The sequence below is a fragment of the Lacerta agilis genome, chromosome 13 (genome assembly GCF_009819535.1).
Source record: "Lacerta agilis isolate rLacAgi1 chromosome 13, rLacAgi1.pri, whole genome shotgun sequence".
Classification (NCBI taxonomy): domain Eukaryota; kingdom Metazoa; phylum Chordata; class Lepidosauria; order Squamata; family Lacertidae; genus Lacerta; species Lacerta agilis.
In genome coordinates this window covers 26138442-26160289 of record NC_046324.1, presented here as the reverse complement: position 1 = coordinate 26160289, position 21848 = coordinate 26138442, and the positions used below count along the sequence as shown (strand labels likewise).

Genomic DNA, 21848 nt, shown 5'->3' with positions numbered 1-21848 from the left:
GTTGGACTCCAACTTCCAACCAGCCCCAGTTGGCAGGGATGCTGGGAGTTGCAGTCCAATAGTATCTGGAGGGCGTCATGTTGGCTACCCCTGGTTTAAGGCATATCATTGGGGAAGCAGCCTGCATTTCCTGCTCTTTGGGAGCTTCCAGTGTCTTTGGGGAGTGAATTTATTTGCAAAAGCAGATCAGATCTCAGGGTGCATCACCTGGTAGAAGACATTCCTATTAAACCGAAATGGCACAGTAGAAAAACTACAATTCAACGTCCCAATTATGACCCATAAAGTCCTATACAGCTTAGGTCCAAGCTATCTGAAGGACCGTCTTCTCCCATGCAAACCTGCCTGCACTCTGAGACCTTCGAGGGAGGCCCTTTTCTCAGTCCCACCACCCTCACAGACATGCTTGGTGGAGACACAGGAGAGGGCCTTCTTGGTGGCTGCTCCCAGGCTTTGGAACTCTCTCCCTAGAGAAGCCAGACGGGCTCCCTCCTTGCTGTCCTTCCATCACCCAGCGAAGACTGTTTTATTCCAACAGGCTTTTTGGAACTGATTGGGTTTTTTTTTTTAAAAAAAGGAAAAGGCTTTTACGAGAGCTGTGCTGTTTGTTTTTTATTGTTTTTAATTCTGCTACTTTTCAACAATTGTTTTTAGTTTTTTCGCATTTGATTTGTGTTGTTTTGATTTGTGGAAGCCACCTTGAGTCCCCGACGGGGGGGAAAGGTAGGCTATACTGTAAATAGTTAATAACTACAACAACTACAAGGGAGGGTTGTTGTTGTGGTGGTGGGGTTATTCATTGCCTCTGGAATTTATTTTCCATTCAGCACAATGGTAAAAATGAATGGATGCTACAGAGGGTGGAGATCCAAGCCACACCTCATCACCATTGCAGCCTACTCAAATCTGGGGTAAGAAAGCAGCAAGAAAAATTGGAGCAAGACGCCCACACCTCACCCCGGCACAAGGGACCTCTGGGCTGGGCTCACAGCTTCCTCCCCTCTCTGCTTGCCCCCTGCCCCCGACTCACCTCTCTCCAGGTAGAAGTGTACCAGCCGAGGCACAGCTTGTTATTGCAGGGCATCTGGGTGAGGGGCTTGTACAGCACAGCCTGGCAGTGGAAGGGGCGGAGGGGCCGCTGGTCCCTGGTGTCGACGCAGTGGATGTCCCGGACTTTCACACCGCCTCCACAGGTCCTGGAGCACTGGGTGCCAAATAGTGAAAAGAGAAGCCGGCTGAGAGCTAGCCACTGCCCGCTTTGGGGTGGGGGGATAATTGGGAAACAGCCTGGCTGCTCTCAAAAGGAGCCTGTTTTTGTTCCCACCTATTCAGTTCCCTGCTGTCCCCTCCCCATGGGTTCTAAGAAATATCCCCCTGCCCCCCACTTTATGCTCACAACCACCCTGCAAGGTAGGCCAGCCTGAGAGGCAGTGAGTGGCCTCAGGTCAAGGTTTACGGGGGATAAGACTATCTGTGGTAAGTGGCCACCAGGGCCGGCGCTATCCTAAGGCATTCTGAGGCAGTTGCCTCAATGGCACACTGGAGGAAAGCGGACAGGGGCAGCAGACCTAGACCTGCCTCCATGCCCACCATTAAATTGCAAAGATCTGAGGCTTTTGCTCCAGTTGCAGTCACTGCATTTTTTGGGTTGGAACAGACTTTGGAAGTCATCGAGTGCAACCTGCTGCTCCGCAACAACGGAGCAAATACTTTAAATAAATGATCAAGAGGGGTGTGTGAAGACGAGCCCCAGAGGCCTCCTCGGCAAAGGGGTGAGTTTTGCCTACTTTGCTCCAGTTCCCGACGCGCCAGCTGGAACACGGCCTCAAGTAGCACCTCCGGGCAGGGATGGGCTTCCGGGCAGGGCTGCAGTCTTGCTCCTGCCCTGTGCTGCAGCGCACTGTTCTCCAAATGGCGCCCAGGCCGCATGTGGTGGAGCACTGGAAGGAAGAGGAAGCCCTGTTAGCACCCAGGCCTGCTCAGTCCCCGCTAATTCGACGGAGCTGGGTTTTCACCTCCTGCCTCTCCAGGCAGGGGTAGGGAACCTCAGGCCCTCCCAAATGTGGCCTTCCAGTCCTCTCCGCCTGGCCCTCCTGACTCTTCCCAAGCCACACCCCTCCTGGCCTTGCTCCACACCCTCCTTGAGTATTTTGCCCTAGCTGGAGCTCTGGAGATGCTTTTTGCTGGTCTGGATGGAGGATAAAGAGGAGGGTGGGAATGTGTAGGGAAGCTAGCCTACAGAGGTTTTAAAAATCCATACTTGTTGCTCTGCCCACTTTTGTCTCTTGCATGTGGCCCCTGGAAAGCAACCTTTGAGTTGAAAAAGATTCTCCAGCCCCTCTACTAAGTGGCCAAACTCTGGCCTCTATGAGGCCCATCCTCATCTGCTACTGCCTTCTCATACCGCCTGCTGGAGCCTCTTGCAATCACCAGAGTCCCAACAAGCAAAGAGGCCATCTGAAAAGACAACCTTGGAGCCAAGACAGGGTCTTCTCTGCACCTGCAACCCCCCTCCATTCCATCTCCTCTAGACCAGGTGTAGCCAACAAGGTGCATAGCCTCCGACAGTTCTCTGATGAAAATTGGGACACTTTATTCCATACCCTCCAACATTTCTCCAATCAATATAGAGACGTCCCCTCCAACATTTCTCCAGTGGAAAGAGGGACATTCCAGGATCAAATCAGAAACCAGGACAGCTTCTGTAAATCTGGTACTGTCTCTGGAAAGTAGGGACACTTGGGAGGGTCTGCAGGTGCCATCCAGAGGAGGTCAGACTACAGCTCCAGATCTGAGAGTCCTGCTCTGGCTGCCAGTGAGCTACAGTGTCCAATTCAAGGCGCTGGTGCTATTATACAGAGCCTTAAAAGACCTGGACTCAGAGGAGAGCCTTACTCCATACGTCCCAACTTGCTGTTTGTGATCAGGTTGGGGGAGCTTCTTAAGCACCTAAGAGCATAAGAAGCACCAGCTGGATCAGGGCAGCAGCCCATCAAGTCCAGCACCCTGTTCTCACAGTGGCCAACCAGATGCCCCAATGGGACCCGAGCACGAGAGCAACTCTCCTCTCCAGTGGTTTCCAGCAACCGGTATTTGAAAGCATTGCTGCCTCCAACCATGGAGGCAGAGCATAGCCAGCATTGCCCCTGGGTGCAAAGTGTGAACATGGGAAGAGGCTTTCTCTGTCAGGACCCCCATCTCTGGAACTCCCTTCTAGACAGCTCTGTATAGGGAAGTTTAAAAAAAAAAAGTTTTTTTTATATACAGTATGTATGTTGGAAGGCGCCTAGAGTGGTTGGGGCAACCCAGTCAGATGAGCGGGGTATACATAAGAATATTGCTGTTGTTGTTGTTGAATAGGAGGTCCCTATTTTCAACAGAGAAATGTTGGAAGGTATGCTGTCATTTTAATTATTATATATTGGATCTGTCCTTTCCCCTTATGTTTTTTAGCCAATCTAGGCACCCTCCAGGGAGGTAGGGGGAGAAATATAAATTTAATACATAAACAAATAGCAAATAAATAAAATCCCAGCCACCAGCATGGCCTGATTGTTGTCTAAACAATTTTGCTTAGAAAGTTGATGAGAGTTTTGATCTGTTTTTAGACTTAAAAACTTTTTAGAAGTTTTTAATTCTTGTTGTTAATGCTTCTTGTCGATAATTGTATTGTTTTAACTGCTTTGTGGTTTTGGTTTTGGTTTTTTTTTTTTACAATCAAACAATATGTACATTTTATGAAACAAATAAATAAAAATAATTGCAGCCAAACAACAACTGGAGGGAACCGGGCTGGCTAACCCTGCTCTGGATGAGAGTGTGACCCAAACCCTCCCACTTTCTGCAGAGCTGAGCTCTGGGGAAAGCAGGCCTGGTGCCAAGGGGCTCAGAGCCAAGCAGCGAACTCCCTGCAACCGGCAGGTATCCTCTGCTTCCTGCCAGGAACTTGCCTCACTCCAGTTTCCAGCTTCCCAGCTGGCATTCAGAGCAGCTGGGACAGTAGCCGGAGGAGCCACCGAGAGCGTCCTGTCCTCCTTTTCCTCCTGGTGCCTTGCAGTCGTGGGCCTGGGCCCGAGATCTCCATGGCTGCTTGCAAACATCCAGTGAGCCCCGTGGGGGGCACTTTTATTTATGCCCCCAGAGAGTCCCTGGTCCCTCACACTGGGAGGGATGTGCTCAGCGTCCCACTTGGTTTTCATTCCAACAGACTCCTCCTTCTGCCTTGGCACAGGTAGCATGGAAGTGAAAGAGCCTGGGGAGGAGGGCCCCCGCTCCAAGGACGTTGGGTCAGTTGGCAGCTGCCGCCCCAGTGAGTTGGGACTGTGTGGCATGAGCAGAACATGGCTGGAAGGGGGGTGCCTCTTGCCCGTATTGCTGTCAAGCCCAGGTGGCTCATAGGCAAAGGTGGGTGTGGGCTCCAGGGAGGGAGGCTCGCCCTTGGCCTTGACCACATCAGCAGGAGAGTGTTGGAGGTCCTGTGCATCTGCCGCAAGGCTCTTGCTGTTTGCCACATCGGATGGACTCACACCATCATCAGACTTCCTGCTTGTCTCGCTTGGGACCTGAGCAGGAAGGTGAAGGGTGGTTTCAGTAGGACCAGGCAGTGGAGAAATGAAGTTCCCATGCGTCCCCTTTGATGCTCTTTCTGCAGTTCCTGCCGCAACTGTTGTAACCAAGACTTCTTCCATTCTGCGTTCATCACCGATGTCATCTTTGAGATCAACGATGGCCCAGTCTGCACCACCACCTTCTCCATGGCCCAACAAGCCATTGTCTTCGATGGTGCTGAGATATGGGACCTTTGAGCCTCCAACGTTTTCCTTCCAGTTCTTGGGAGTGCTAAACTCATGGTCTTGACTGGGGCTACCCTCAACAGAAGGTACGGTTGGAGTCAGGGGGGTCAAGTAAGGGAAGATCATGGAGGGGGCCGTGTTTGCTACCTTCCCTTCCCAACGTGTAGTGTCTTCTTGGGCATGATTGACAGATACATGGGTGTTGGTGCCAGAAGGGAAATCCGTTGCAGCTGCAAAAGTGGAAGAAGGAAGATCTCTCCAAATGGCTGGTGGGTTCTCCTTCACTTTAACTGCCATGGAGGAGGTTGGAGAGACAGCAACGGCTGTACCTAAAGAACCATGCCAACTGACAGCAGTGCTATGCTCTTGAAACCCACTGGTTACCCCTTTGTTATTCCGCCCAACAGCTGGAGATGTTGGGCTTCCATGGTCCATCTCTGGCTTTACAGTAGAGAGAGAATCGGGATTCATTTCTTGAGGGTCCTCTTTCACGTCGCTTACCTTCTTCACCCCGACATCTGGCGACAAGTCCTCTCTCCCGCCACCCTTGGCGTTAGCTGGGTCGTAAGACAGGTCTTCATGGAAATTGATAAAATTGTAATCGTAGTAAAAATCATCCACAAACACGTTTCCCTTTTTGTTGTTGCCGGGCGAAAAGTCTTCTTCCCTTATGGCATTGAGGTCTTCGGATTTGGGTGACAAAGGGCTGAATCGGGGGATTGGGTGGCTGGGGATGAAATTGATCTCATTGTACAGCTCCCGGCTCGAGGAACCAGAGCCTGACCAGTCTGAGAAGATGCTCTCGATCTTGTTCCAGCAGGGCAGCAACGAACAGGCAATTTCGGAGGCTGGTCTTTGTCCCGGATCACAGCTGGCTCTGGTATTATTGGGGCAATACACCAGGCGATGCTGTATCCCACTTCCACATGTGACCGAACACTGTATTCAAAAGGGGAGAGAGAATAAGGAGTGTGAGAGACATCAATGGCCAACACAGTGCTGGCTGTTTCTCTATGCTATGATCCTCCAAGAGAGATAGCGTGGTATAGTGGTTAGAGCAGTTGATCCCAAGGTGGGTGGTAGCACCCCCAAGGGGCAATGGGATTACCTAGGTGGGGGTGCTAGGAAGCGTCGGCAAGTGGGAACAGGAAGTGTAAATGATTGTCAAATTTCAAAAAGCTGATATCAATGGTTCATCCATCAATTTTGTTGTAGTAATTAAACTAAATAGTTTTAATTGTTTTTTTTTTAATGTGCAATTAGTTGTCACTGTTTTGAATTTGATTGTGTTACGGTCTTCCTTAGTGGGTCATGCAAACCACTATACTGAATAATGCCTTTTATAGGGTAGGGAACACTGGTGAGGGTTTATAGAACCAAGGGATTCGTGGCCCCCGGAAGTTTGGGAACCACTGGTTAGAGTGTCAAACTAGGACCTGGAATACTAGGTTTCCAATATCCACTTGGTCATGACCTCTCGGCCTAACCTACCACACAGGTTTGTTGTGGGGTTTATAGAAGGTGGGGAGAGAACCATGTATACCCCACCTTGGGCTCCTTGGAGACTCAAGTGGTGGAATATAAATCCAGTAAATAAACAAACCTGGTGCCCCAGTTGTAGTCCAAAATTTCTGGAGGGCACCAGATTGGGGAAGGCTGGTCCATGCAAAAAGGGGCCAGAAATAATTATAATCCAAGGTCATTTGCTTTTTCCACTACAGAAGCTCAATCTAAACCCAGCCATCGTTCTTCAGTTTCAGGTCATCTTTGTTTCCTGACAAAGCTTGGCTTGCATGGAAAAACCCAGACAGCGGGGGGGGGGGGGGGCTGACGGGTCACCCTGGAGAGAGCTGGCACCCAGTGACTTCATAGGTCGTCTCTATTTGGGGTTCCCATCAAGTATCACCCTTCATCCGAGCAAGATTCCTAGCTGAGGGGGGAAAGAGCGAGTGGGGATTTGCTAACAAAGCACAAGAAGGATGTTTGTTGCGGCTGAGCAGATAAGAGGTCTTATGACCTTTCTCCAGAGTTGCAGCAACCCACATATCAAAAATAGTTTCATGCCACAAGAACATGTGACTCCCTGCCAGCCACATTAAAAGCGGAGTCTTTCTGCACGGACCTTGGGAGGGAAGACGCGGATTGCCCAAGGCCAAGGATGTTGTTGGGCAGCCTCCTCCGTCCTCTCCCAAGGACCTAGCGAAATCTCCGGTGGGGCTTGCTCTCAAGTGCATTTGGATTTCAGAGTACAGTGTTGGTCTTTGCCAAATTTGCAAAAGCCATGGTTATTTATGCAATAGAGAATCCTCCAGTTCCTGTCTGGAGGAAGGTAGGAAGCTAGCTGCTTTACAATGAATCAGATCATGGGGTCCATCTAGCTCAGGCATGTCCAACAGGTCGATTGTGATCTATTGGTAGATCACTGGACGTCTGTGGTAGATCACCGGTAGATCAGTGGTTCTCCCCAAAGAAGCTAAAAAACCTTGGCTCCCCTAAAAAAAAACTCAACATTTTTGCCCTGCACTCCTAAAATTACCTGAACCACCAAAAACAGGGCTTTCCTTCCTAAAAAAAAGCTCAATGTCGCTTTCCTACTCACTAAAGAAGCTCAATAACTTTTACGTGAACCCCCCAAAAGGGGGTAGATCACTGCCAGTTTTTAACTCTGTGAGTTGATCCCAGTCTCTTGGAAGTTGGCCACCCCTGATCTAGCTCAATAATTGTTTTGACGGCAGCCCTTCAGGATTTTAGACAGGGGAAATTCCCAGCCCAACTGGAGATGCCTTCGTGGGTTGAACCAAGACTTGCAGCAAGGGTTTTGCGCTCGGATTCTCCTCACCTTGGACCAATTGCCAGCCAGCCACCGAGCTGGGCAGAGGACCTCTCGGTTGCAGGGGGCCGTGGCATCTGGCTTCGAGAGATGTTGGCACTTGCTGGCTTGCAGAGCCCGCTGCTCATCCAGCGCCACGCTCTGGATGCAGAGGACGGTCCTCTTCGTCAGCCCAGTGTCCCCACAAGTGGCAGAACACGCCTGCCACTCACCAGCCCACCACCTGGAAGGGAGCGAGCAGGAATTCAAGGGTTAGGCTAGGGAAAGAGCAATTAGACATCCACTCTGGGAGCATGACCATTGCAAGAGTTTGGAATAGATGACCCTTTGGATCTCTTCCAACTCTACAATTCTATGTTTCTAAGAGGCTCCTTTCACAGTTATTGGGGCTTGGTTCGATGGGCCATTGACCAGATCCAACAGGCTCTCCTTATGTCCTTGTGGTTTAGATGCAGAGGAGATGAGCTGACCTGGCAGGGCACGGCTCCTCGCTGCAACTCTTCTGCTTGTCGTCCGGCCGGCTAAGAACGTTGCAGTAGTGCTCCTCCACCATCCCAGCCACTTTCTCCATGCAGTGCACAACCTGCCTCTGGACCCCTGAGGAGAGAAGGAGGTGGGTAACAGGCATGCCCCGTGCGCACAGTGGTAAATGATGGCATGCCAAGAACCAAGGATCTGTGGGGTGTAGTGGTTAGAGTATTGGACCAGGACCTGGCAGACCAGGGTTCAAATGCCCACTCGGTCACGGCACTCGCTGGGTGACCTTGAGCCAGTCACTGCCTCTCAGCCTAGCCTACCTCACAGGGTTGTTGTGAGGATAAAATGGGGAGGCAGAGAACTATGTATGCAAGGTTGCAGATTCGGTCCACGTAATGGACAGCTGCATATTCTTGCATTGCAGGGGGTTGGGCTAGATGATCCTCAGGGTACCTTCCAACTCTATGATTCTATGATTAAGCTATAAAACTCTTGGCATGTGCTCCCCCACTTGAAGGTTGCTCATGAGGAATAGTGGTTCTTGGACTGAAACAGCTGCACACCAACGGACAGCGGTGGCCCTCCAGGGTTTCAGGAGGGGCCATTCCTCAGCCCTACCTAGAGATACGACTGGGGATTAAATCTGGGAGCTTCTGCATGCAGGGCTGATGGTACAGCCACTTCCCCGGCTGGGTGTTAGAGTCCCACCACCACACACAATCGCTGTGTTGGGCAGCCAGCTGTAGCAAGGACCTTTCGGGAGCAGCGCAGGGGTTAATCATTGCAGAAGACGCTGCAGGTCTCTAAGCCCTGCACCTGTGAGCAGCTGTTACTAACAATACCCCCCCCCCAAGGTTAGGGAGGGGAAGCAGCAGGAGGCAGCCTTGAGAACTTGGAATGTTGTAATTAAGTCACCACGGAGCAGGAGCACTGTTGGGGGGCTGAGGTCAGCAAAGATCAGGTTGAAAACGAGCATGCCAAGACACGCACACACACACACCCCACACACAGTGCATGGATGACCAGTTAACAAACAAGGACCCTCTTTGTCTGCCCCCCTTCTTTGTTAGGGCCTCTGCCAGAAGCTCCTGCATCCAACTTCCTATCTTTAAGCTATTCTAAGATGGGGTGAGGCTGTGGTCTCAAAACCAGGCATAAAAGCGCTTCACCGTGCAGGACAAAGAAAATCCGTTCCCTCAACCAGAACCCTCAAAAGCAGCAGACTTAAATAATGCCCAAACCGCTCCATTTCAGAGGTCGATTTGTCCGCTTGTGACCTTGATCTCAGAGCCGTTAACAAGAAAGAAATCTAAACTGTTGGTCCTGGCCTTAAGTTTATTTTAAAAACAAAAGCTGCAATTTATTCCTCTGTGTTTTTGTTTTTTTATGGCAATGCCTTCTTGCAATAATTGGTGCAACTGGTAACGGGACTCCCGCAGAGTCGTTTTTTCTGCTGGGCGGGCTCAGAGCCCTCTTCTATGTACAATGCCGCAGATTGTCTGCGGGAACAATAGCCCTTTTCTGCCAGGAACAGTAGTGCCGATCTGAAGAGAGCTCTTGCAATTGGATGCATGGAACTCCACGGGGCTGGGAAAGAATCCTGGAAACTGATCTCCTGCCACGTGGGGTGAGCTGCAAGCCAAGACTCTACAATGAGGAGCGGAGGGCAGGAGAGCCAACAGCCGACCTCAGAAATCAATCCTAGCAGCGGGAGAGGCCCATGGGTAATCCCACAGGAGAGAAACCTTTTCCTGCGGATTTATTTGATTTGGTGGGTCCATGTTCTAACAGTACAGTTAGATCGCCACCTCCCTCTTTCTTTTGCAGAGCTCAAAGGAGCGTGCACAATTTGATCTCACCCTGTGAGCTCGGATAGGCTGAGGATGCTACCAGACTGTCTTGTGTTTTCCAGCCGGTATTTCAAGCACATATCAGAAAAGTTCATGCAATTAAAGTGGATCCAAGTGTGCTCTGTCACCCCCATCACAAAAAAACACTTTCTAAAAATAAACAAAATATCATGATATGGATTTCAAACCGATTTGGGACGATATATCGATAGATCACCCAGCCCTACTTAGAATAACAGAACTGTCGAGTTGGAAGGGGCCCTGAGGATCAACTAGTTCAACCCCCTGCAATTCAGGAATATGCAGCTGCCCCATACAGGGATCAAACCTGCAATCTTGCCATTATCAGCACCGTGCTCTAACCAACTGAGCTACCCAGGCTCTAGCTCTGGCTTCCTGGAATACCCTCTGCTCTGTTGCAATATAAGCATCAAGATTCAGGCAGAAGGTATCCAAAGTTGAATTACGATCATGGCTCTTTCCTGCCTCCCCTTCCTTCTGTGATGCCACGCCATTCCTTCCTACAGGAGAAAGAGAGGCGCCTGCCCAGCGCCCTCCCAGATGGCACAAGGGCTATTTCCAGACCTCTGGAGCTATTTTCGCACAACTGTTTGGACAAAACAGGCTGTTTGCTGCCCGTTAACCTTGGCGGCTTTAGATAGGAAGCATCTGGGAGATGGCTCAGTGAAGGCTGCCTGCTTCCATTCGGGGCCCCTTGAGCAGCAGCAGCACCTAGGAGCAGGCCGTCTGCTGAGGACTAGCCTCAGCTTCTGCACATGAGCAACAGCTGAGAGGTCAAAACACAAAACAGCTGCAAAAGCCTCTCCCTGCAGAAGCCAAAAGCAGGAGCATCAGGAGCTCTTTGCATGAAATTGCTGCAACTGATGGAGCATCCATGGAGGAGAGGGCAATCGATGGCTACTAGCCATAATGGCTATGCTCTGCCTCCAAAGTAGCTTTGCGGGGGGAAAAAGACTTCTGGGCTGTTTCCAGACTGTCATTATTTCGTGGGGGTAGGGGCATTTCAACTGAATTACCAGCAAATTCAGGTTGCATAATTAAACTGGATTTGGCACTTTTGCAGGACAAACCCACTTCTCTAACTCTAAACCTAAAAGGGGGGGGGGGATTGGACAGTTTGCAGTAAGGAAAGGGATGAGAAATTGCAACGGAAATTGTGGGGTAACATTTGCTTGAGGCGACATCATTTCATCTCCCTGCAAACAAATCAGAAGAATGAACACTCAATAAACAGTTGATGTTGTTTACCTTCCCTGCAAACTTAGTGGGAAGGATGCTCGATAAATATGTCATCTGGAAGTGACCCTGACCTGCTTCTTAGCCAGGCTTATTCACAAATATGTCCCATGGAATTTAATAGGATTTCCTCCCCCAAGTGACTGCACACAAGATGGCATCTGATCCTTGGGCGACTGTGTGAATGTGTACCAGCTCTGGGCTTGGACCTTGCAAATAGACACACACCTTCCTCCTCCTTACACCCCAGCTAGCATTGTTGCCTCCGGAGAGCCTCCTTTGCCATTTGTAAAATGCATGGCATGGAGGAAGCCGATAGAGAAAAGTTGTTCTCCCAGTCTCATAGTGCCAGAACTTGTGGACATCCAATGAAACTGAACGTTGGAAGATTTGGGACGAAGAAAGTCTTTGTTCACGCAGGGCATAGTTAAACTTTGGAACTTGCTCCCAAAGCAGGCAATTACGGCCACCATCTTGCATGGCTTAGAAAGAGGGTTAGACTAAGGTTACCAGACGTCCCTGTTTCCCCGGGACAGTCCCCAGATTTACAAATCAGTCCCCATACAAAATCCATTGAAGTTGAAAAGTGTCCCCGGATTCATTGGGGGGAAAAACATGGTAACCTTAGGTTAGACAAATTCATGAAGGAGGAGAGGGTTATTGATAACTGCTAGCCATGATGGCTTTGCTCTGCCTCCACAGTCAGAGGCAGTAATGCTTCTGAATACCAGTTGCTGGAAGGCACAAGAGGGGAGAGGGCTCTTGTGGTCAAATCCTACTTGTGGGCTTCCCACAAGCAACTGGTTGGCCAATGGACGCTGGATTAAATGGGCCACTGGCCTGATCCAATAAGCACTTCGTATGTCCTTATGTGCAGTCCCTCTGTTGCATTGGGCAAAAGGCCCTTCTTCTGAGCTACGCCAATAAAACTCAGAGACTAGAGGAGCTAGGAGTCCATTTTGTTTTCTTTATTGCAAAGCAATAAGGGTTACAGTCGAATCATTTTCGCAAGCCTGCAACCCCGCCCAAAGGTCTGGGCAGGGGTATTTATAACATTTCAAACAAAGGATTTCAAATTAACCAATCATATTTCATTACATCATTTCAGTTTAGTACGCATGTACACTACCTAATCTAATACGCATGCGCTATAAGCATTTCTAACTAAACCTTGGTTCTCAGAGATTGTTACATCTTCATTAGTTTGCGTGCATGGGAATCTGTGTTAGGCCTTTGTTCTATGTATCAACTTATGTTCTAGCTTTATGAATGTGATTGACGTATTTGCTGTCCTTCTTTCCCAGTAGGGAAGGTCTCTTGCAAAGAATCATCAGTTTCCTTAAAGCAACAGGTTACCATAGCATTTCTATTATAGCATATTCAATGATTTATTGGGGTTCACATTATCATATTCATTGTGGCCCCTTTGGGCCACTGCTACACCTCCACCCTGTCACTTGCAACAATCTGCCTCTTGCTCCTGTTGTGGGCTCCTTTTCTACAAGGCACAGAACATCCCTTGCCTTGTCCTTTCTCCTCCTTATCGCCAGCTGACCCTTTGCTCCAGAGTCTGACCTTGCAAAGGTCTCTCTCCCCCCCCCCACCTCTCCCTCCCCTCTCTTTCTATGTCTCTCTCTCTCCCTCATCCTTTCCCAGCTGGCTGAAGCACACAGACACTTCCCTGGGAGCAAGGTAGTTTATGTTAATATGATTCAGATTCATGTGTGTTTTCTTTAAGAGGGACAGAAAGGGATTACCAACCAGGAAGGTATAATTATTGATAGGACTCAGACGAGTTAGCAACCTGCTTGTCACTGCATAAACTCAAACAGGGGATCGTTTAAACTCTGCTAAATTATATAAATTACATAAACATTCCCACAGTGACAGCATCTGTCAGAAAATCTGGAGCAACGACACTGCAGAGGAGTCGTGGAAGGCAATCTGGTTTTAGTAAAAGGGACAGAGATGCCAAGAAAGAAAGGAAAAGAAAAGAAAAGAAAAGAAAAGAAAAGAAAGAAAAGAAAAGAAAAGAAAAGAAAAGAAAAGAAAAGAAAAGAAAAGAAAAGAAAAGAAAAGAAAAGAAAAGAAAAGAAAAGAAAAGAAAAGAAATCTTTGGCAAGTGTAACTGTGCGTCAGGCCCCAGTGAGCTGGGAGAGCTGAAAGAAGAGAATCTGTGTCCTCCCAGGTGACATAATCTGCCCCCTCTGAAGACATCCAATTTGCTGCCTCTGAAGCTCAGGTTTCTGGGCTTTTGTGGAGCTGTGAAACCCATCTGCACAGGGCCTTCAAGGCAGCTGTGATCCATCACACAGAATTTCTCAGCAACAGACTGGAGGTGGGGTAGCCAGGGTGAGGGATGGGGAGAATGCCTCCTCAAGAAATGTTTTGCCCGTAGGAGGTAAACGTGCAGTAATGAGCACTGAGTTGGAAGGATCCGGCCCTGCCTTCACTGCAGTGCATCCCTTCAAACCATGGAGTCATGTTTTGCCACTTCTAGGACTTGTAGAAGCAGGCACACCATGTGTGGCAAGTTTGTAATTTACGGAGGACGGCTATCAATGGCTACTAGCCATCATGGCTTTGCTCTGCCTCCACAGCTGGGGGCAGCAGTGCTTCTGAATACCAATTGCTGGAAACCACAAGGGGGGAGAGGGCTCTTGTGCTCGAATCCTGCTTACGGGTTTCCCACAGGCATCTGGTTGGCCACTGTGAGAGCAGGAAGCTGGACTAGATGGGAGGCTGACCCAGGCTGTTCTTTTGTTCTTATGTAAGGGAGAGCAGGTGGCACTATGGGTTAAACCACAGAGCCTAGGGCTTGCTGATCAGAAGGTCGGCGGTTCGAATCCCCGCAACGGGGTGAGCTCCCGTTGCTCAGTCCCAGCTCCTGCCCACCTAGCAGTTTGAAAGCACAACAAAGTGCAAGTAGATAAATAGGTACCACTCCGGCAGGAAGTTAAACAGCGTTTCCGTGCACTGCTCTGGTTCACCAGAAGCGGCTTTGTTATGCTGGCCACATGACCCGGAAGCTGTACGCCGGCTCCCTCGGCCAGTAACGCGAGATGAGCGCCACAACCCCAGAGTCGGACACAACTGGACCTAATGGTCAGGGGTCCCTTTACCCTTACCTAAGGGGGAGCCAAGTGCCATTGTGAAAGTTTACCTGGAAAATGCTGCCTTCCGAACAACACTGGGAAATAGGGATATATGCATTTGCTTCAGGAGAACCTCATTCTGACCCCAAACCCCTCATGCCTGGATTAAGCAAACTGGAATAGTTATGAAATGGCTGGTTTCGAATGCCGAGCCCTCCTATAACAATCCTGTCCACATATTGAGAAAACCAATGCAAACTTTAATCTGTTTTTAATCTATTGTTATTTTAACTTTTTAAAAGCTTTAAATTGTGGTCGTTAATTTTTCTTAGTGATAGTAAACCACTTTGAGGTTTGTTGTAGCTTTACAATCAAGCAGTGTATAAATATTATGAAATAAATTAATTAAAAATCCCTTCCTTTTCCTTATTGCAAAAGGCTTGATCTTTGGGGGAATTGGGTGTGTTGCACAAGATCTCCCAAACCAACTATAATTCCACAACCTGAATTAGCCGCGACTGAAGCCCACCCCAAAATAGTGGTCATTTGGAAGCATCCAAAGGAGAGAGTGAAGAGGCATCCTTAACTGGCCTGTGCATTTGGTCCACTCATCTCTTGGTTTAATAAAACTCAGCTGTAGAGGAGGACTCTTTCCCAGTTACCCCAGTCAACAAGAGGCGGATATCAAAGGACAAGGCAAAGCCTTCTGTTTTTCAAGCTGTCTGTTTCCAAAGAGGCCTTGACCAGCTGGCGGCAAGAGAAAGGAGCACATGCAGCTGCGCAAACAGAAACCCATGTCCTTATGCACCGCTGTGCATGTATTGGCACACACATTTGCAGAGAGTCAAGCATCCTGGACAAAGGGGCACAGGCAGGGTCTAAACACATCCAGCAGTGATGCCTGTCTGATCGCTTTGATACATTTGCATTGAGAATTTATGCACTCCACAACAGTGTTTTCCTTATTCACAGGCTAGAGTGGGTGGCAGTGGCCTTTGCAAATGCCTTTCCTTGCCGGCAGAATAAATTCTCTTGCCTGCCTGCCCTTCCATCTTGCTCTCAGTTAGCCAGCACCTCAAGGCAGGATGCTGCACCCCCAATTCAGCGCTCTCTCAAGCCAGCACTGCATGCCTCTAAGCAGGGGATTATGGACACCATTAAGGGATAGCAAAATTTTCTGGCTACTCCATTAGTTAATTATTATTACCATATCCTTCTTACTACAAGGTGGACTGTTGGGGGTTGGGGAGAGGATACGCCCACTATCCTTTCCTGCCCCACATGAAAGGCCTGATCCTGGACTACTAATGCTTGAGAGCACTCTGTATTCCATAATGCTTTTCCTACATCAAGACTGTTATCTCAGCTGCGCCACGAAGTGAATTCATGGCTCAGCTGAGATATGCATTGAGGACATTGACACTCAGGCTCTTAACAGTCAGATCCCAACTCTCAACAGTTAGAAGAAGCCTACAGAGCAGTGCCCTGAGTCCTTCTGCCACCATTCCTTCATTCATTCATTCGTTTCATTTGTTCAGTGCACCATTCAAAAAAATGCCTCGAAATCACATAAAGCATCATAATATACAAAACAGCTAAAATAAATTAAATTATTATTATTATTATTATTATTATTATTATCAATTAATTGCATTTATCCAGTGCTCAATTCAAAAAATGCCTCAAAGCCACATAAAACATCATAAAATACAAAAACAGCTAAAATCAGTTACCGGTAAATAATAATAATACAGTAATTATTATTATTGTAAAATATAGCAGACAAATATTTCCTAAAGTGCTCAATCAGCAATACTTTGAGAGAGACAAATCCTGCACACCACTAAAACAAGAGCTCCACAAAAGAGAAGAGAATCTTACAAAGTTGTGATCTGAAATTAACAACCAAAAGCCTTGGAAAAGCAGGAATGTCTTAGCCTGATAGCAAAAGGCTGACAATTATGATGCCTGGCATCTTTTCCTGGGGACATCATGCCACTGTTGGGGAGCCACCACTGAAAAGGCCTTCTCTCTCTCTCTCCATCTCCCTCAGATGAGGTCTGAAGAGAAGAGACTCTGGTGGTGACTGCAGGACTCGGGGAAGGTTCACCTGCTTTTCTGGATTTTCCCCAATGCATGAAGTTTCTTGCTCTGGCTCCTAGGCCAGAAAGTGACCACCCCCACCCCACCCCCGCCACTTCTCACCAAGCACTGAACAGTGAGATGAAGGCAAAGAAAGAGGCAGGCATCCTTACCTGTGCCACAGGTGGCTGTGCATTTCGTCCAGGGTCCGTATTGCCAAAAGAATTCGGCTGGCGTGATCTCGTTCTCGTTCTCAGATTCCCTTTGAATGGTGTATTGATAGCGGACTCCTGGGTTCTTCTCCTGGAATAAGAGCTGAGAGGCAAGGAAGAAAACGTTATTAGGCAGCGTCCAGTCAGACGATATAAAAAGCGTTTAACGAAATGTGGTCCAAGTACCGAGGAAGTGTGATGATGTCCTGCCAAGAGAAAGGGGGCCAGCAGGAAAAGACCTTGAGATGCCTGCAGCAGAGGACCGGCAACTGCAAACTTACTGAAAGTTTAGAAAGTGACCAGTGTTTGGTTTTCAGAGGATCACAAGGATGTTACTATAGGAGAAGGGCCCCTCCTCAGAGCTAATGAAAGCAGGATGGATCTGTGGGCTCGTCTTCAGCTTTCCACATGATCTGATTGTACAAAACTCATGCAGTGGTTAGGCCAATGGTACCCAAAGTGGGCAGCAGCAGGCCCTGGGAGGCAATGAATTACCTAAGAGGCAAGGGGACACACCAGGGAGGTGCTGGAGGTGTAAATGACCGCCAGACTTTGAAAAGCTGGTATCACTGGATCAAGTTCGTCAGTTCTGTTGAATGAATTAAACCAAATAGTTGTATTTGGATTTTTTTTTGGGGGGAGGGAGTGCAATTAATTGTTATAGTTTTGAATTTTATTGTGCTATCTTGCTTAGTGTGCCGGGCAAACTGCTACTCTGAATAGTGCTTTTTACAGAGGAGAGGCACTGGGGGTGAGTCTATGGAACTAAGAGGGCGGTGGCCTGAGACAAATTGGGAACCACTGGGTTAGACTATGTCCCATCTTTGCAGAGCGTTCATTCAAATTTGTTTATGGGGCGGTTATACAACAATGAGGATTCATCCTGATCTGCTTGCAGGGTGTCTGCAAAGTTTCCTGTTCAATCATTCGCTCATGCCACATGTTTCAGTACATGCCCCTGTCACTTACCTAATTGCAAATAGTCTGTTGTTTTGGTTTTTTTAAGGTGGCTAGAGTGACACATTTAAGACATTTAATTCACTGTAATGTCACACAGGTAAAGTTCTGGTGTGTGCATGAACCCTTCTTGCAAAATACGGACAGTTTCCCTTCGTTTCCTCACTTTCTTCAACCTGGCCATTTAAACAGTTAAGTGTGTGATTTCAGCTCCATCCCCAGATATCAGCCGCAACTTATCTTCAAACTTATTTGCAGGCTTATCTGCAAAGGCACACCAGCCATTGAATGTGTGTCTACACTGCAAGCCTAAACCAGTTTCAAGGCTGTTTGGCTCGCATCACCCTTAGGAACAGCAAGTCTGAGATAAGAGGCCCAAATCATTTCTCAGCATCCTTACAAAACTGGCTGGAGGGGGTTAAGAGCCTTGAGATGTAAAACAGCTTCTCAGATGATATTTCCAAGCTGATTTCAGTGTGTTGTAGTGGTACGTGAATGCCCCAAGGCAGACTACCTGCAGGAGGGTTCAAGTATCAGTCCGTGGGGGCACATAGCTCTGGCAAAGGCTTGCCAACTTATCCACACTTACCTCCCGCTATTTCCAGGCCCAGGTCTGTGCTTAAAAGCTTCATGTCCAAGTGCGGGGTGTTGGGCTTTTTTGCCCCTGAGCTTCTCCTGCGATAACCCACACTTGGGCGCTCAATCGGGGCAAGTGTCAATTTGGGTTTTCTGGGGATTGTTCCAATGAGCTTTAAAGAGCAGGTTTTCACAGGGAAGGCTCCAGAGCCAAAGGGGAAAAAAGGAGTTTTAAAGCAAGGACTATGTCCTGGAAAGATTGGAGGAAAGGTAAGTGTGAATAAGCCCACCCTCGAAGCTGCCGTTGTTGCCAAAATTTTGCTGCTCTTGGAATGGACTTGGGCATTGGTCCAAGAGACTTTTCAGGGAATATTTTTTTAAATAACATTTTTAAAAAGGTTTTTCAACTCTGTTACAAATCCCAGGGAATGTTCCAAGAGATTATGTGCTATAAGTCATTCCAAGGCATCAGCGTGAACATAGAAACTAATTATCTTTAAAAAGTCGGAGAAAGCAGCTTGAGACTCCGTCCAAAGTTGTTTTTTTCCTGAATAAACAAAGGCATTAACATTCATCTCCCCCCCCCCCTTGAACTCTTTCCCTTCCAGCTGGCTGGCAGGAGAACTTTGTAACTTGGTACCACTACCTGAACTTGCTTTCTTCCTCTTCCCTCCCAGTCTTTTTCCTTTTGTGTCGTACCTTTTATGTCAATAAGTCTGAGTGCAAGGAGTGGGCTTATCCACACTTACCTTTCCTCCACGCTTTCCAGGTGTGGCCTCTGCTTTAAAACTCCGTGTCCAAGTGCCCCTCCCCTTTTTCCTTCTTGAAAACACAATTGGAGCAAGTGAGCTTTAAAGAGCAGGTTTGGGGGGACAGCTCAGACACAGAGATTTAAAGAGCGGACATGTGCCTTGAAAAAGAGGGGTCAAAGGTAAGGGCGGATAAGCACCAGCTTGCCTTCTTGATATCTGTAAGCCTCTCTGCAAGCTTTCTCTTGTCTGAAAAGTGAAATTTGCAAACATATGCAGAAATGGGAGGAAGGCTGGAAAAATTAGAAACAGAGAAAATGTAAATGGACAGGTTTGGCCACATTGAACAAGGGATATGCCCTGGGTTTTCTGAGGATCAGCCAAGAAATTCTGGGGAAAGTGTGTGTGTGTGTGTGTGTGTGTGAGAGAGAGAGAGAGAGAGAGAGAGAGAATTGAGCTCCGTTTGCTTAAGAGCTCTTTCCATCAAGGTTTAAAAAACACTCCCAACTGAGTGATGGGGGGGAATGGGAACATGGTTTTCTGGTAGAATATTCCTCTCCAACCAGTCCTTTGGCTTATTAATATTATACAGCCTTTTAAATATGTCTGTGGAGAGGGAGGGCTATTATTTTGCTGTTTTGTTTTAATTATTTACTTTTATTTTTATCTTGTATTTTCTTCTGCGAACTGCCCTGAAATCTTAATATGAAGGGTAGCAGAATAATAATAATAATAATAATAATAATAATAATAATAATAATGCCTCCTCAGTTGAAAGCAGCAATGCTTCTAAATGCCAGTTGCTGGAAACCACAGGAGGGGAGAGGGCTGTTGTGCTCAGGAATCTGGCTGGATCTTCTTTGATTGATTGATTGATTGGTTGGTTGGTTGGTAGGTAGGTTGTCTTTATTTCCCACCTTTTCCTCCAAGGAACTGAAAGTGGTGTACATGGTTCTCCTCCCCATTTTATCCTCACAACAACCCTGTGAGGTAGGTTCGGCTGAGAGAAGGCACTGCCTGGCCCAATGGTCACCCAGGGAGCTTCATGGCCGAGTGGGGATTCGAACCCTGGTCTCCCAGGTTCCAACACGCTAGCCACAATAGCTCTTAAGCAAAGAACAAAAGTTATTCTTGGAACACAAAATTAATAACCTGCCAGGGCAGTGGCAAAAAAAAAAGACAGGGGAAGCAGGCGTGTACTGAAACCCCACCCCACCCCAGCCTGGCATGCGTCCCCCAACAAGGTGATATTATTTGGGAAGAGGAGAGCTCCCTGCCTGCCTGCCTGGTGGGTCTCAAAACCAGCTCCTTTGTTTCAAAATTCACAAGCAGCTGGAGGAAGACAAGTAGGGGTCAAAAATGGAAAAAGAATTCCTTTCCTTGTCAAGCTGGAAGGGGAAGAGAATGTTAAAGTAAACACCTCCCTGCAAGAGGGAGAGAAAAAGAATTAGCCCTGAGAAATCTATTTAACTCCTAAAGAGCTCTCCTGGGAAGTCTGCCTGCTCCAAAGGAAAGGCTTCCCTGGCAGCCAGGAAGACACCCACCAGACTTCCCTGCAGGAAAAATTAGTGATGAGCTGTCCATACAGGGAGGGCAGGAGCCTGTACCACTGACAGGAGGGGCCCTATGGTGGTCTCTGCATTCATAGCCGCCTCTGGAAAGGTCGGAGGCCCTTGGTGGTGCCTCTCCTCCTGCCCCCTCGGCAAACCAGGCCGATGAACCAGATGAGGGTGATGGGAGTGACAGTTCAAAACATCTGGATGGTTTTGAGGAATGCTGCAACAGATTTCAATTTCAGCTGGGCAAGAAAGAGGCCAGGTCCACCCACGGAAGACAGCAAAGGCTTCCCAGATCAGCAGGAACCTCCCGGCTGCCAGATTCTGCCATTTCCAAAATAACTCGAGAGGAGTGCTTTGCTCAGAACTTCGCACAGCAGCTTTGCAGAACAGAAGTGGCAAGAAGCGCGGCTGGGGGGGGGGCAGGCAAAGCCCGTGAAGATGGAGGTTATGAAGCAATAGCCAGTTTATTTACACGCTACGTTTCCCAGAAATCCGTAGTGCTCAAAGCAGTTAACAGAGAAACCCAGTTCCTGCAATGACAAAGCCCTCGTTCGCAGGCCATTTGAAACTACAGGGAAACGGAAATATGGTTTAAATTTGAACCCTGGTGGTGCACATGGCGGCAGTTGTGGGCATGTGGCTTCTCCCTCCCTCCTGGCGCTAACACGCTGTTGTGAGCCAAGCCATAGTTTGTTCTTGGCTTAGTGCTAATGCATTCTGCACGTTCATGTTTAAGCCAGTTTAACTATAGCTTAAAATGACACGCAAGCAAGGCCAAAGAGCCTCGTGGCACCTTAAAGTCTGACAAATCATAGAATTGTAATTATTATTTATTATTTTGTTTGTTTGTTTGTTTGTACCCTGCTCATCCGGCTGGGTTTCCCCAGCCACTCTGGGCGGCTTCCAACAGAGATTAAAATACATTAAAATGTCACACATTAAAAACTTCCCTAAACAGGGCTGCCTTCAGATGTTTTCTAAATGTCAGGTAGTTGTTTATTTCCTAGACATCTGATGGGGGGACGTTCCACAGGGTGGGTGCCACTACCGAGAAGGCCCTCTGCCTGGTTCCCTGTAGCTTTGCTTCTCGCAGTGAGGGAACTGCCAGAAGGTCCTTGGAGCTGGACCTCAGTGTCCAGGCTGAACGATGGAGACGCTCCTTCAGGTATACTGGGCCGAGGCAGTTTAGGGCTTTAAAGGTCAGCACCAACACTTTGAATTGCTCAGAAACATAGTGTTGGAAGGTATCCCAAGGGTCATCTAGTCCAACCCCTGGCAATGCAGGAATCACAGCTAAAGAATGCCTGACAGGTGGCCATCCAGCCTCTTTTTAAAAACCTCCAGTGAAAGAGAGGCCAACACCTTCCGAGGGAGTCTGGTACACCGTCAAACGGCTCTTAGCATCAGAAGG

General features: G+C 48.2%; 1 protein-coding gene across 3 annotated transcripts in view; it reads right to left on the bottom strand.

Moving 5' to 3' along the window:
* The window catches only part of ADAMTS7 (ADAM metallopeptidase with thrombospondin type 1 motif 7), a 58288-nt gene that overhangs the window by 13612 nt on the left and 22828 nt on the right, over nt 1-21848 (bottom strand). For 2 of the 3 annotated variants that reach the window (XM_033166563.1, XM_033166564.1), the window contains exons 16-21: nt 16558-16699; nt 8094-8220; nt 7633-7846; nt 3951-5732; nt 1788-1940; nt 1031-1204 (exon numbers count right to left, since the gene is read on the bottom strand). In XM_033166563.1, coding sequence (XP_033022454.1) covers nt 1031-1204; nt 1788-1940; nt 3951-5732; nt 7633-7846; nt 8094-8220; nt 16558-16699 — 2592 coding nt within the window. The remainder of the gene's footprint in view (nt 1-1030; nt 1205-1787; nt 1941-3950; nt 5733-7632; nt 7847-8093; nt 8221-16557; nt 16700-21848) is intronic. The other variant, XM_033166565.1, reaches the window with a different exon arrangement.